General features: G+C 38.8%; 1 protein-coding gene across 6 annotated transcripts in view; it reads left to right on the top strand.

Moving 5' to 3' along the window:
• rnf220a (ring finger protein 220a) overlaps positions 1–11,700 on the top strand; it is a 514,999-nt gene extending 503,299 nt beyond the window's left edge. For all 6 annotated transcript variants that reach the window (XM_078560991.1, XM_078560995.1, XM_078560994.1 and 3 more), the window contains one exon: positions 5,097–11,700. In XM_078560991.1, the coding sequence (XP_078417117.1) occupies positions 5,097–5,168 (72 nt within the window). In that variant the 3' untranslated portion in view covers positions 5,169–11,700. The remainder of the gene's footprint in view (positions 1–5,096) is intronic.
• The last annotated feature ends 3,623 nt before the right edge of the window (positions 11,701–15,323 follow it).

Raw genomic sequence — 15,323 nt, 5'->3', positions numbered from 1 at the left:
TAGTAATCCCTAGTAGTGTTGGAGGACAAATTGCTGGAATGTTTTTGCATCCTACAAGCCCCTTTGAGCACTGGTATCTGCAGCTGTGATTTCACGGTCTGAATTTGCATGGCTTCAGTCTGAGTTTCTACTGCAGTAGGGTTTACAAATGTGCTAATGAAGTTGGCTACCACCTCCAAGCTGGGAATGATGGACACCCAGCTGTGCATTAAGCGATGCAAAGTTGGTGCCAGACTCCCCTATGGTCCTTGGCATTGAACACAGGCTTTTTGGCAGGTTTCCTCAATGCACCAAGCATTTCATTGAGCATACCAATCAGCCTTCTGTAGGCTTCCCAATCAAAGTCTTCATCTGAGTCCTCTGCAGCAGAATCTGTGCGTGACCTCGTCTTCCAGCGAGCCTCTGCTATCCTTGCCCACTGACTTGGCTGCAGGCTGCTGCGCATAAAATAAAAACCACTGTAAAATAAACATTCCACGCATGCCCAATGTCTGAGCTTGCCCAGGCTGTACTCTACGTACTGCATCTTTAGCATCTAAACCCTTTAAATTACACTGTGTCACTGTTTTAACTGGTGGCTGCAAGTGAAATCAAGTGACAGTTTTCTTCATCATCACTGTCTTCCTGCTGTTCCTCCTCTGCCTGGTCAGGCCTCACATCTTGTATATCTGAAAGGAGAAAGGCACCAAGGTATGGTTGCAGAAGGAAGAGGTGCAACCTTACACCATCCGCAATTTGTAAATCAGAAGGGATTCTGGAATGAGGGGCAAATGGAATGTGAGATGGAGATTAGGTATGAGAAGGATGTGATCTTCAACTGATTCATCTCCACGGCTGGTCTGGGATCAACAATTGCCGTTCCAGTAACTGCCATCAGTGTCTCCCTCATGGGAGTTAGGGCATCCAGGCTTGCCAGTCTCTTTCGGTTAGCTCCGGCTGCCTCCAGTCATGGGTGACCTTATCATGCAAAAGAGAGGAAGGTGTGTCAGTGAGTATGATTCAATCTGTTTCAGTGATTTGGATGTAATGGTTGAAAAGCTGACGGTGTGTGCAAGCTCTGATATGTGGGTATTAAGCTTGTAGCAGTATTCAGTGTGAGAGTGCAGTGGAGCATATGAATCTTAGGTTTGAGTCCTGATTGATGGACTTGATGGCCTTGTCCACTTGTGCGAGGACATTGAACTTCTAGGTCCTTGAGGCTTGAGTCCTGACATTGACCTCAATGGCTATCTGCTACCAATCCATTTTGAGCTGGCTGGGCTCCTGGCTCCCTGAGGATACAGGACATCTGTCCTCCTGTCCATCTTTATTTTATTTGTTCGTGGGATATGAGCATCACTGTTAAGGCCAGCATGTTGCCCATCCCTAATTGCCCTTGAGAAAGTAGCAGTTAGCTGTCTTCTTGAACCACTACAGTCCATGTGGTGATGTTAGGGAGAGAGTTCCATGTTTTTGACCCAGGGAGAGTGAAGGAGTGGCAATGTCCACCTCCTCCACCAAGCCTTCCAGTGCAGCGTCTGAAAACCTTGAAACCCTATGTCTCCTATGTTGTGCCATTCTTCACTATTTCACTTGCTGCATGACTACTGGCAACTACTCCACTCTCTGCACCTTCCCTTTAAGAGGTACAGGCTAGTTTTAAGATATGTTAGGAAGTTATGATTTTTGGCTCCCACTGATGCCAATAAACAGTGCACTTAGTGCTGGCTGCACACAGCAATCATTCCAATAAGCACAGCACGAAGTTGACCTGCTGCCTGGATTTCAGTCAACAGGCAAAGGTTAATCATGCATCACGATCCCTGCGCCTGGTTTAGAGGGCTGTCCAATTTAACTCCCTAATAATATGAGAGAAAGGGCAATAAATAGGCTTTCTATAGGCACATCACTGGTAAGTTGATAATCATTGTACATTAAGAAAAGGGAACCGGGTTTTAGCAGACTAGGAGGAGCTGATAGAGATACTAAATAAGTATTTTAACTTTAGTTTTTACAGATCAAGTGGATGTTGAAATTATAGATTCGCCAGAGGTCAGTATGCAACTGTTAGCAGATGTTGTCAATTTTATAGATGTGATACTGAAGAAGTTCCTCAAACATAAAGGTAGACAGAGCACTGGAATTTATGCTAGGATCTATAATATGGTGGGGAGCCGGTTAGCTCAGTTGGCTAAATGGTTAGTGTGTGGTTCAGAATAACACCAACACCAAGGGTTCAATTCCCATTCTGGATGAGGTAGACTTGGAACCTGCCTCCTTGCCTTTCCCCTGAGAGTGGCAAACCACCATTGATAATAAGTACGAAGAAAACAGTTCAGGTTGAAGTAGCTGCAGACAATGAGCTAAGGACCTGCCTTCAGGCAAAGCACACATGGCATGACGTAACATGATATGAAATTGCTAAAGCACTTAGACAAGCATAACCTGTTAATGGTTGGTCAGCATATGTATCTAAAATGCAGGCCATGCTTGATCAACCTTCTTCTTTGGAGAAATTGCAAAGTTGATGGATAAATGAAATGCAGTAGATTTGATTTCTATGGATTTTCAAAAAATGACATTTGATAAGGTCATAAGAGATTTATAGAAAAAATAATGGCACATGGAATTAAGGGGAATGTGGTCAAATAGATAAACAGATGGCTGGTGGATAAAAAGCCAAAAGGATAAAAGGAAGTTTCTCAGACTGGAAGGATATGGTAGGTGATTTTCCGCAGGAGTCCATGTTGGGGCCAATCTCATGTTTTATATTCATAAATGATCTGGAATTATGGAAAGAATATCTACATTTTGCTGATGATGCTGAATTGGATTTATGACAAATTATAGATTGCAAAAACATGCTTTAGGATGAAATAGAAATGATGATAGGATAGACAGATAGTGCTAAATGAAAAAATACATTGGGGGAAAAAATGGTAAGATTTTAAATGGAGCAGAGGGATCTTGATGTGCAAAAGGTGGCTACAAAAGTAAATAAGACTATAAGAGAGGCAAACAAAACCCTCGATTTTACATCTAGAAACATAGAATACAAAACAGTGAGATGATATTGAATTTGTACAAGGCCAGGCTACAATTGAAATATTGATTTGTAGTTTTGAACAGTCCATTATATGGGTTTTGGGTGTGCAATGGTTGTGCATAATTTCAAGCAAAGCCATGGGAGTATTTTTCATTTAGAATTGTGCCAAATTTTAATTTGTCCTCATAGATTATAAATGGAAAAATGTTTCATTGGTCTCTATTTTGAATATGTATGCAGGGTGAAGACAGCAGGAAACTCTCATTTTCTGGCATCTATAAACTGCAGATCAGATAAATGGTATCTAGCACTGTAGAATTTGTTTAATTAAAAATTGATCAGTGGCTAACTGAATGGATTTATCAGCTTTTAAAAACTGATAAAATTCTGTTTTCGGCAACCCTAATATTTACTATGCTCCGACACAAATTGTTATTGCAATCTCTGTATAATGAGCTTGCCACATTTTGTCTGCTGTTACAATGCATCAGCTCTGAGCATTCCAATGTCATGTTGCATACGTAGTCATTAACCATATCACTTTAGATTAGTGTAAATCAGAGCAAAATTGCATTTTATCTGGTTTAGTTGTTTGGTTTATGAGAGACTTGTACTTTTCATTTTATCTTATTACGTTCTTTTATTCTAAAGTGTTTTTGAGACAACTCCTTTATTAGCCTATTTCACACCCCTTTTAAATTGTCACAGTGGTTGAGATGACTACCAGGGGTTTTTGTATTAATAATCTGGCTGGTCAGATTTATAGGATTGCATTTTTAAAATGGCACAAACCAGTTTTGGTTGATCTGTTTTTGGCTTCATTGGAGTAAACACTAAAATGAATTAAACCTAGACACTATAGCCTATTCGACATAAGTGTAAAATGGTTTCAGCATTTTCACTGCTTGTGTTGAGCTTTGTATCAGGTGCATTTCATCATGGAACAAAAATAATAAAAAGGTTGCTTTACTGATAATTTAGATTAGACAATATGTCCACCAATTAAGCTCTAGGACATGAATTAAGTATTTGCTGATTAGCATCTGCAGTAGAGAGAGAATGGCTTGAAAAAATACATTTTCACTAGTAGGCAATGTAAATTGTTGTTAAAAAGTGTGTGTATAGGAGAATAGCCATTGAAAATAACACTCTTAAAATGGAATATTACTGCAGTCAGTAGAAGTACATTCTGATAAATAATAACAATTCTTGGCTACATCTAAAAATATGCAAACCATATAGCTTTATCTTAACTTTGACAGAACCTCTGAGAAACATTGTACTTAAAAGGGAAGGAAATAATGTTTGTTCAAAATAACACCACCCTCCTCCCCCTCCAGTGTGTATTTAAAATTAGTAATGTCTCCAGGAGTTTTTGTAGGGAAATTGTTATCCTCAACAGAGACCTACTTTGATAGTGATCCTATTCTCCCGGCAACCCCAGTGATGCCACTGGCTGAGGAGAAGAATAGGCATTCTGGGATAGTTCCACTGATAGCAATGGGGATAGCAACATAGGCTGTGACTTTGAATTGGCATAGAAGCCACTTGATCCTAGGATAACTTGCTGCGTGAAAAGGATTTGCTAAACAGAGGCGAGGTTCTTACACCCAAAGGAAAATCAAAAGTTCAGTCACCTTCAATTGTCGAGCCACACCTAACAGTTGGTTGGAGAAAAGTATTACAAAAGGCGTGGGTTTTAGCTGAGGAAATGGTATAAAGTGCAGAATAACATCAAGGAGAGATTATTTTTAATGGTGTGTGAAGAGATACGGAAATATTAAAGTTAAAACACCTGCCTTAGAAAATATAAGTCTATATTGAAGCAATTTTGTACATTTCTAATAATTATAGAGTTGGAGAAATGTTTGAAATCGTAGCCCTTTCACTATTCTGGGAATAACTATCTAAAAATATGAAATAGTGTTGTAAAAAATTATGCTTTAACTGTGAAGGGTTAAATGGGCAATAATAATTACCTTTTCCACATTAATATCTGAAAGAAGGTGAACATGATATTGCCAATCGCTGACCTTTTCTGGTGTTTAATTGAATTTTTCTTATTTTTCAGGGGGCCAAAAAGCTCTGTCCACAGTGCAACACCATCACATCTCCTGGAGACCTTAGACGTGTGTATTTGTGAAGAAGTGGGATGTGGGCAAAAAGGCCACAGTTACCCTGAGGCCAAGTTAATCACAATGCCTCACAACAGAAAGAGGACCATGAACAATTGTGGGGTGGCACCAAAAAAATGTACAAATATCCCATTTTTGTTTTTCTCTTAAGTGCGTGGAAGGAGAGAAGCCGCCCATCCAAGAGGACAACTTGTTAATGCTGTTTGTTGTATTAATAAAAAAGGAACCCCTGTCCCCCATCCGAGTTTTATCAGATGATTGATGCCCAGAACATACACACAAACTCCTCCATAAACCCTGTTGACTGGAGCTACGATTACCAGAAGACATTCTGGGCTGTGCATTGTGAATGGACCTGTACTGTGTTCTATTGTGGTGTTATAGTGACAAAAAAAACAAAAGATGAAGCACATGTAATATAAATTATGTATGTTTACACCATTGATTGTGTATAAATGGAATAGACTTATGAACAGTGCATACTAATAAGTCCTTAATCATTTTGAGAGAAAAAAGAGAAGTAAGATGCATTAAATCTACAGTATTTTTTACCCAGGCTGCCTAAGATTTAAATATCTTGAGCGGTTGGTTAAAAAAGAACCTGGTTTAATGAATAATTTTGTGGTGTATATTTCTCATTCAGATTAAAGGAACAGCTTCAGTAATGGCTGTAATAATACCCATAACTTAAATACTAAAGGATGTAGACAAGTTGGCTTGTCTTAGTTGTAACAAATGGGCTACTTGTACTAGAGCCTGACCCATTTAAAATATCAGGCTGCCGCAGCAGCAGACCCCTGAGGGAGAACCAGACTGACCCCTATGTAGAGGCTACAGCCCACTCCCTAAGATGGAAGCTGCGTTTGTTCTTGTGGACCAGCGTTGTGCTGTGTGTCTCAGTTGTACCAGAATATGTAACCAGTTATAATGTTTGTTATTCATGTGAAAAGTCCTGGAATAGACTGAAGAACTTGAAGGTAGATTTTGAGCGGAATGCAGATATTCTGTGATTACCAGTTGCCCATAACAGTTGGCAACCCTGCCCTCTCACAAAATGATAACTAAATTGGCTTCATTTACTGTTCCTGAAAATCTTTCGAATGTTGCCAGTTGTTAAAGTTTGTATAGCCCATCATTATAGGTCTCACAGTTTTAGTGTTGTCTTGTTAATAAGGTGGTTGGACCTTGGTTGCTGATTCTCTTTTGTATTACATTTATGCTACATTCTGGGACAGTCACTAAAATGTGCAGCTCACGATAGCATGTAAAATGCTTGGCTCCCAAGGAATAGATTATAAAGGGAGTAGAAAAATTAAAATTCCACTTTGTTCTTTACAAAACACATGTGGGCCATGACACATACACAGGTCTAAAAAGAAATACAAATGATATGAATTTATTGTAGTAATTGACCATTGATGTAAAAAAAATCTCCTGGCCAAAGCAGGCTATATGATGACCTTTCAACATACCCTTTTGATGTTGGTTGGACATAGTTGCAATTCCTTACAATTTTATTTCCTTTTTTTCTCTTTAATAGCCAGTTGCTGTTTTGATGTTTCCGATCATCCCTTGAGCACTGTATTTTTAAAAACAAATGTTGCCACAGTTCATGTAATATGGCTTTAATGGACAAAGCTTGAAATATCCATTAACACACTGGCATTTGCTAATAAAAAGTTCAAAGTCCTTGCAGAATAAACTGTGGTTGTCTGTGCTAGTACAGAACCAAATGATTTCATTGTAAGCCATCTCTCAATTTGCTCTTTGCATGTTGCTTATTATTCTAGGGTATTGCTTTTGAAAATAGACTTACGTGGCTTATTCTCTGGCACAATTATAGCAGTGCAAATGGGTTCTGGATTAATATTCAGATAGAAGTACTAACAGTAGTGTCAGCCCAGTTGGAAACCAAAGCAAGCCAAAAAGAAAAGGCAAAAAAAATGGAAAATATTTCCTCCTTGTTGACCTGGCATGGTGCACGTTTGCAGCAATCTCCTTTTAACTTTGGGTGATGGTTTGAATCAATCAATGTAACAATGTAATAACTTCTTCCTATTGATTGTTAAGGATCCAGAATCAAATGATTCCAGTAGTCTTAAGCTAATATATCCGTGAAAGCTTGGCCTTAAATATGGTACTAATTTACAACCTTCCCAATAACCCACCTAACCATAATTGAGCAAAGGCCAATGATCTCAAATTCTGGAAGAAGGAAAGAATACAAACTTCACAGTTGGGCAGTGATGCCATTTGTGCTGTGAAACTTATAGGTCATGTACTAAGTTAATCAGTTATTATTACATATCCTGACATTGAGCCATAGTAATGACATTTGCGGTAAAATTTTAATTAATGAGTTACTCATTCTGTGTATAAGTGCATTGTAGGGGCTGTACACCATGGATGGAAGCAATTTCCCATTTGAATGTGTTGATCTCTCTAATGACAATACTAACCGGGAAGAGCCGTTAGATATGTAACACCAGACGTTAAATAGCCACTTTCAGTTAGGTTCCTGGTATGTGTTTGGCCCTTTAGCTTAAACATTTTGCTTTTTTCCCCTCAAAATGGGAATGGCTCCACATAATGTTTTTTCATTCTATTTCATGAGGCACTACCAATTAGGTCATTTCTTTGAGACCAATCACATCACAATAGGAAATACTGCTGTTCACATCCTCCATTGAGTTTCTTTTTTGGAAATCTCATTCTTTTGTGGTTCTCATTAACTGTATTGGGCAGGTTAACTGAATGACATACTGACCCAAATTGTGACTGGGTGCTTGAATATTTTTTTCCACCTTTCTATCCTGTGTGATTCTTTGTAAGGATCTCTGAGAAGATATGTGAAAGTAAGACAGTGTAACTCATACTACAGTTTCTCCTCCATCCCTGTATTGAGGAAACTGTTCCATTCTTTTCAGTGCCTATTCTTGCCAACCCAGCTCAGATCAAGAACTTACCATGTGAGGAATTTCAAGCTGCTTGAGTCTAGTTGTTCTTTACATCCCCTTCCAAAAAAAAGCAGAAGTAGTTCTTGTGTAATTGTATCAAAATGTATTGTTTTGGCATTTTTCAATTTGTTGAGAGCAGATTGCAGTTGACACCTAATGTGATTGGCTTTAAATTTTTGTGGTTTTCCAATCCCAGAATGTGCATTGTGAGCATCCAGGAGGCAATTTGATCATCTAGTGTTCAGTGCATACAAGATATTTCTTGTACTCAATCCTCAGGAGCTACTCTGACATTATGTAATATCCTGCTTGAATTCTTTAATGTAGAAAAGGGGGTATAAGTTGGATAATAGTGTATGTGTAAGAAGAATGCATTCACTAACAAAAGTCACATAATTTTGTATATCTTGTTATGTTCCTTTCACATTTTTATTCTCTATTACATTTTTGTTTACTTAGCAAGTATTCCTGTCCACCTTTTGTAAATGTGCACCTGATTAATATTATGTATGGTGACACTGTTAACAAAATCCCACTGAACCCAGTGCTACTTAGGTAGAGATATTTTGCAATTTCTTAAGACGTTCATGTAAAACATCCAGTTCAAACTTTGAATTTAAAATCACAGCTGGAGGATGTTGTGCACCAAGCATCTTTCCTAGCCAGATGGGATGTGATGGTGGTGTTTGTAGCATATCTTTCATAATTCTTTCCACTGGTGGTCTGTAATCAGTATTCTAAAGGCTTGATTCAATTGAGCAAAGAAAAGGGATTTGACCGTATTAGTTCCTCATTAGCATCATATTTCTGAAGAACTGCTTAAATTCTCTATAATGCCCTATTCACTGCCAGACTTGTAATCAACCAACTGAAGCGAGTGATTTTAAGAGGCAGGCATCCCTTGTAGTTAAAGTGATAAACCTGGTTGGGGGTTAAGTGTTCACTTGCTCAGGGTATTGACCTACCTTGATCTGAATTCACAGCTGTTTCTTCGCTTCTCACTCTCCACCACCCCCTCTCCCCCCTCAAAAAAAATAAAGTTTCCTCATTGAAATAGCAATGTAGTTTACAGGTTGTGTACAACTCTTTTGGACAAAGTGAAATAAGCTCATTCCTTAAATCCCTGATGTTTGTGCCAGTTGCACAAGTCTTTGAATCAAAATCCCAGCCAGTACAGATGGAGAATAAAAACAAATTGACACCACCACCCAGACATTCTTTGTTGCCTGGATGCGCATGATGTTTATCAAAGACAGATTAATGTGGAGCTCTGTTTCATACTACTCATCCCTGCAGCTCTTCCAACAGTGAAACTGAAGCTGGTGACAATGGTGTACGAACACAACATTTTACTCTACAGTTGACTTATGAATTATATAATAAAAATAGAAAATGCTGGAAATACGCAGCAGGTCAGGCAAGCTGCGGAGAGAGAAACGGCTAACCTTTCAGGCCGATGAGTTTTTGTTAGAACTGGAATATTAGAAATGAAACAGGTTTTAAACAAGTACAGAGGGAGGGGAAGGACAAAAGGGGAGGTCTGTGATACTGTAGAAGGCAGGAGTGATTAAATGACAAAAGGTGCAAGGCAAAAGAAATGGGAATATTAGACAAGTAAACAAAAGAGTCTAAAGGAGGTATAAATGCAAAAAGAATCATCACTGCTGAAAATAGGGGCAGTGGTTATGATTTGAAATCAAATCTAAATTTCAATTTTGTACATTATTACCCATGATGTGTCTACAATGGGGAGATCAGACACAAATTTAGTGACTATTTTGTAGAACACCTCCTTAGACTCCACAAGCATAGCCCAGAACTTATGGTCATCTGTCATTTTAACCCTTGGCCACATTCCCATTCTGACCTCCAGGTCTCCTAGGCTGTTCCAGTGAGGCTCAACTGAAGTTTGAGAAACAGCACCTCACCTTTCAATTAAGCACTTTACTAATTCTAGTCCTAGCATTGAGTTAAACAATTTCAGATCATATCCACTGTCCCAATTTTTTCAGGTGGCAGCTGTTGGTGATGGTTCTCCTATTCCCATTTATACCTCCTCTAGATCCATCTTTTGTCTATTATCATCACTGTTTGTCTTGCACCATCAATCCTTTTGCTACTTAATCTTCCTGCTTTCCACTCTGCCACAGACATTGCCATTTGTGCTTTCCCCACTGTTCTCTGCCTCTTGTTTAAAACTAGTTACATCTCTAACTTTTTCCAGTCCTGACAAAGGTTAACTGTTTCTCCCCACAGATGCCTGCCTGAGCTGAGTATTTTTCTTTGTTTCGGATTACCAGCATTTGCAGTATTTTGTCTTTGTATTATGAGCTCTGAATTTTGAATTTTGGAATGAAAGTTGATGTACAATGAAAAGGATTTGGAATTTATGGCAAATGAATTTTAATTGGATTCTGCTATGCCTGTCTTGGTTTGAATTAACTATTTTAATGGATGTATAGGTTGTAGGCAATTTATGCTCCTATTTGCCCTTTTAAATCTTTGAAAAGATATGAATGCCTCTATTATAGTTTTTTCTTTCTTGCAGCATCCTCAGCTTTGATCACAATTGTCTTGTAATTTGGTTTACAGAAAGCCCACTTACTATAAGGAAAAATGGATAGCATTCTAATCTTTCCTGCCACTATTCTAATAAGGCAACATATTGCCAAGATTAACCAGGAGGAGAATTATTCAAAGTAAATGAATAGGGTCTCAAAGGTGGAAAATTTCTGTCACAAAAGCTGTGCCACCCAATGTCTAGAAAAGATTTTCTGCCCCTCCCTCCCCCCCCCTCCCCTCCCTCCCAGAGTTTCTTGCTTTTTCGGATCCTCCAAGCATCATTCCATGGCAGAAGGGCAAGCCAAGTATCCTTTAAACTATAACTTGCCTTGCTATCCCAATTTTCTCTTTACGTGGAGAAGGCACTCTTCTGTATACTGTCTTCCCCCACTCCTCCTTGAAAGGGATGGGGACGGGGGGGTTGAGGGGGCAGGTGCTAGTTATAAGGGCCTCATTGGCGTTGTCTATCTACCTTCATTATATGATGCTCCAATGTGTTATGTTACTGGTTTGCCTCAGCGATAATGATTTTGATTTGATTCATGTTTAATATCGAAAATTTGCTTAATTTAGCTAATTTTCTAATTAAATCCTGGAACATCAGCCAGTGGTGACTTCATACAGCTCATGATGTAGCAGCCTATAAATGAGGATTCTGAAGACCTAACAATAAAAGTAAACCGTGGAATGAACAAAATAAGGCCAAAGATGTAACAAGTTAAAACTGCATTTTTATGAGTGTGCTTCCTACCCCCACTGAACATTTAAACAGCAGGACTGCATTGTGGGTAAGAAAAGGATACTGTAAGGTTGAGTGATTTAACCACCTTCTGTCTGGTTTGCAATGTAAAGTTGATGCATTCTGTGCTTGACGTTGGCATAGACCGAAAGCCTTTTATTGTAGAATTTGCGCTTTGTGTCTCCGTGTGAAGCCTGTACCTTAAAGTATTGGATTTCTGAGTCTTGCTGTTGAAATACTTGTAAAGAAAATAATAAATTTTTTGTAACTCACCATATATAAGAGTAATGAGCTATTCTTTATGATGTAAATACAGTACAGAACATTGACTTGTGTTTGCTAATCAGCAATAAGTGAATAGTATTTAAGTTTATTTATCATTAATAGGTAGTATAAAATGGGCTACAATGGGAAACTTAATTCTGCCATGTGCTTCGGGATTGCCCCTTCACTTATACCTGGGTTGAAATCTACATCAGGAAGCAAGGGTAAAGGCATCTGAATTTGCTGTCTGCATCAGTTTTCAGTGGTTAAAAACTACAGGGATCGTTTACACAACTTATTCACAGGGTTCTATCCTGCAGATCAGGTATGGGAATTTTAGATAACTGAGTAAAGTTTTACAGTCTACAATAATAATTTGCATTCCTTTAAAGTGGTAAAATGTCCCAACATGTTCCACAGTAGTTCAATCAGACAAAAATGGACACCAAGCCAAATAAGGACAGCTTAGGACAGGTACGCAATAGCTTAGTCAAAGAAGTAGGATTTATGTGTCTTACGAGGCAGGAAGGGCTAGGGAGGGAATCCCAGAGCTTAGGGCCCATACAACTGAAGGCATGGCTGCCAGTGGTAGGACATAAGAAGTCAGGTGCATAAGAGGCCAGAATTGGAGGAATACAGAAACTTCAGAAAGTTGTAGGGCTGGAGAACATTACAGGGATAAAGAAGGTTGGGGCTATGGAGGGATTTGAATAAAAATTTTAGATTCGAGGGGTAGGATTAAAAATAATGTTTACCCTTCTTCAGAATACTAGAGCTGAAGGAGTTAAACAAACCAATCATTTTGAAACTGCTCTGAAATAATCCACTACTTGTGTATTTGATAGTGCTGTCAGCTGCCAATTCATTCATGATTGTGCATCAGCATGCAGTCATTTACAGACCACCTGTTTACTGAATGAATGGACTCAGCCAACTGTCCACTTCATCCTGTGAGAAACTTTAGCTAAGCACAAACGGTGGCTATTTTGGAATAAAGATCATGCCAACTTCAGATTGCCCTTCCAGATTGCAGTTATACATTGGCTATTACTTATAGCAATAATGCTTCATTATCTTTTTAATCAACTAGGAATGCTCAAATTTAAAACTCCTTTCTTTTCCTTGTGCAACAGATGTATGATTTCAAGATTTATAAAGCTGCGAAGCTTTCATTTTACTGCTGGATATTAATTAGTAGACACTTCTGGGTCAACACACTGTGGACATCATGTAATGGTCCCTTTGTCACACTACAAAATTGCTTTTCAACTTGGCTGTTTACCTGGCTTAATTGTGGCACACATCTGAGTCATAGCAGACTGGTGAAGGGGGTCATTTTAATTCAAAATCAATATGGATTCAGTGACCCACATTATTTACATGTTGCCTTTTTTATTACAATCAATTGAAAATTTGACATTTCCCACCAGCACTCGCAATGCAAGTAGAAATGCATATTCCTCAAGCCAAGAATGAAGTTCAAAAATGTAGCTGCTTTGCTGTGGTCATGGAAAAAAAGGCAAAAGGGAAAAAATAAGACTAAAAGTACAGACACAAAGGGAAAGGAAGGCAAGGTTTTCTTGCCACCTGTTGGCCATAGAAGTCATAGCATACACAGTACAGCAACCTTTAACTACTTGCTCTAAGAACTGAGAAACATGGGATTATAAATTTGTAGCTTTGGAAGAAAAGTTATACTGTAATGATGGGATGCTTTTCTGAAACAGCTTCACATGGCCTAGCATATTGTTCAGTACCACAATTTGTTTTGTTTCCATGAACACTAAAAAGCTCCACATAAAAAGCCATATCATTGATTATGTCATTGTGCAGAACTTTGTACCCATTGCTCACACAAGATCTCAATAAATGACTAAGCTAAATGCATTCAAGTCTCAGTGTTTCGAATTATGGAATCATAGAATAGTTGCAGCACAGAAGGAGGTCATTTGGGCCTCCACGCCCATGCCAGTTCTCTGCTGGAGCAACTCAGTCCCACTTCCTGGTCCTTTCCCCTTTGTCCTGCAATGTTTTTTTCTCTTCTGGCGCTTATCAAATTTCCTTTTTAAAGTGACGATTGAATCTGTCTCCACAACACTCAGGTAGTGCATTCCAGATGCTAATCGCTTGCTGCGTAAAAATGTTTTTCCTAATGTCACCATTGATTCTTTCGCCAATCACCTCAAATTTTCTATTCATCAACCCTTCCGCCAATGGGAACAGTTGCTCTCTATTTACTCTGTCTAGACCCTCTGATGATTTTGAACACCTCTACCAAATCTCCTCTCGGCCTTGTCTTCTCTAAGGAGAGCAATGCCAGATTCTCCTATCTATTCACTTCTCTGAAGCTCCTCATTCCCTTTTGTGCACACTCTCTAAAGCCTTCACATTCTTCCTAAAGTGTGATGCTTAGAATTGGACACAATACTCCAGTTGAGGCTGAATCAGCATTTTATAAAGAATTAAGAAAACAACAATGGGAACTTTACCAGAAAAATAACAGGGCGCGGAAGATGGCAAGTGATGTTGTTGGAACAAGCAATGAAGCAGTTGATAGTAGCAGGGTAGAGGGACAAAGGTGAGGGAGTTTGAAATTGAATCTGTTAGAGAGCCAGATGAGAGATTTTCCAGGGCTGGGTGCTGAGTGCAGTGAGAAAGGAGGAACGCAGAATTTTAAGGGTAGTGAGTGAGATGATGTTGTCAGAAGTAATCTTAGTGGTGATCAATACGTTGGTAGTGGATAAGTGTTGGGGCTAGCAGTGTGTGCGGGAGACTTTATTTGAAGTGTGCGTTAAAAGAGGACAGCAAGGTTGAGGTAATCCCATTTAGGTCTGTGAGCCTAACGCTGAATGAGTCGAACTCTTATTTTCCTACCTTCTCTCTGTATATAATTAGATGAAAATTGTTATGATACTATAAATGTGAAAAAAGGTCAAGTGCAAAAATTGACCTCATTACTTTTTGAAGCCCGGTCATATTAAAAGGGCATTGTAAGCACTTCAGGAAGTGTTTAGACAGAATCAGTTTCTGGAAACCCAATTTCACACTTTAATCCCTGTAGAGACTGATAACTTTAAAAAAAGAAATTTGAACTTCCAGTTGTTAACTGAAAGAATGACACAACAAGAGTTCATGTTTTAAGGCTTTTGCTGCAATAGACCAAAAACACTATTGACTAAACATTATTTTTGTAGCCAACTTATACTTTAAACTACAGAACAGAACTCCTTTTAACACAACCAAAAAACCCACTTCACAGGTTGACTTTACACTGTCCCTTAAGTAGTCATCTGATTTTCCTGGAACCAGTCCAAAGTGATTCTCAGCTCCTGAGGGTTTGCTTCCATTCTTTTCCTTTCCCATCCAATTAACTCTTAATCCCAGAACTGTCTTTCATGGTGTGGGTTTTTCCTGGTGATTCTCCCTCTGGTGCAAGCTACCCAAATCCTGGCAGACTAACTTGTCTGTGAGTTTCAGAGGTATCTTAGAAACCCTTCCCCTCTCAAAGCCCATCTCCATGGCACTGTGAATCACATGGGCCTTGTATCCAGGTAGGAATTAGCTACGATTTAGACCTCAGTTCTCTTCTATTTTGGAATGAAATGGATAGTTTAAATCACAACCTGACATTCTAACATTCC

The sequence above is a fragment of the Cetorhinus maximus genome, chromosome 17 (assembly GCF_964194155.1).
Source record: "Cetorhinus maximus chromosome 17, sCetMax3.hap1.1, whole genome shotgun sequence".
In the NCBI taxonomy this organism is placed as follows: Eukaryota; Metazoa; Chordata; class Chondrichthyes; order Lamniformes; family Cetorhinidae; genus Cetorhinus; species Cetorhinus maximus.
This window is presented reverse-complemented; position numbering and strand designations above follow the sequence as displayed.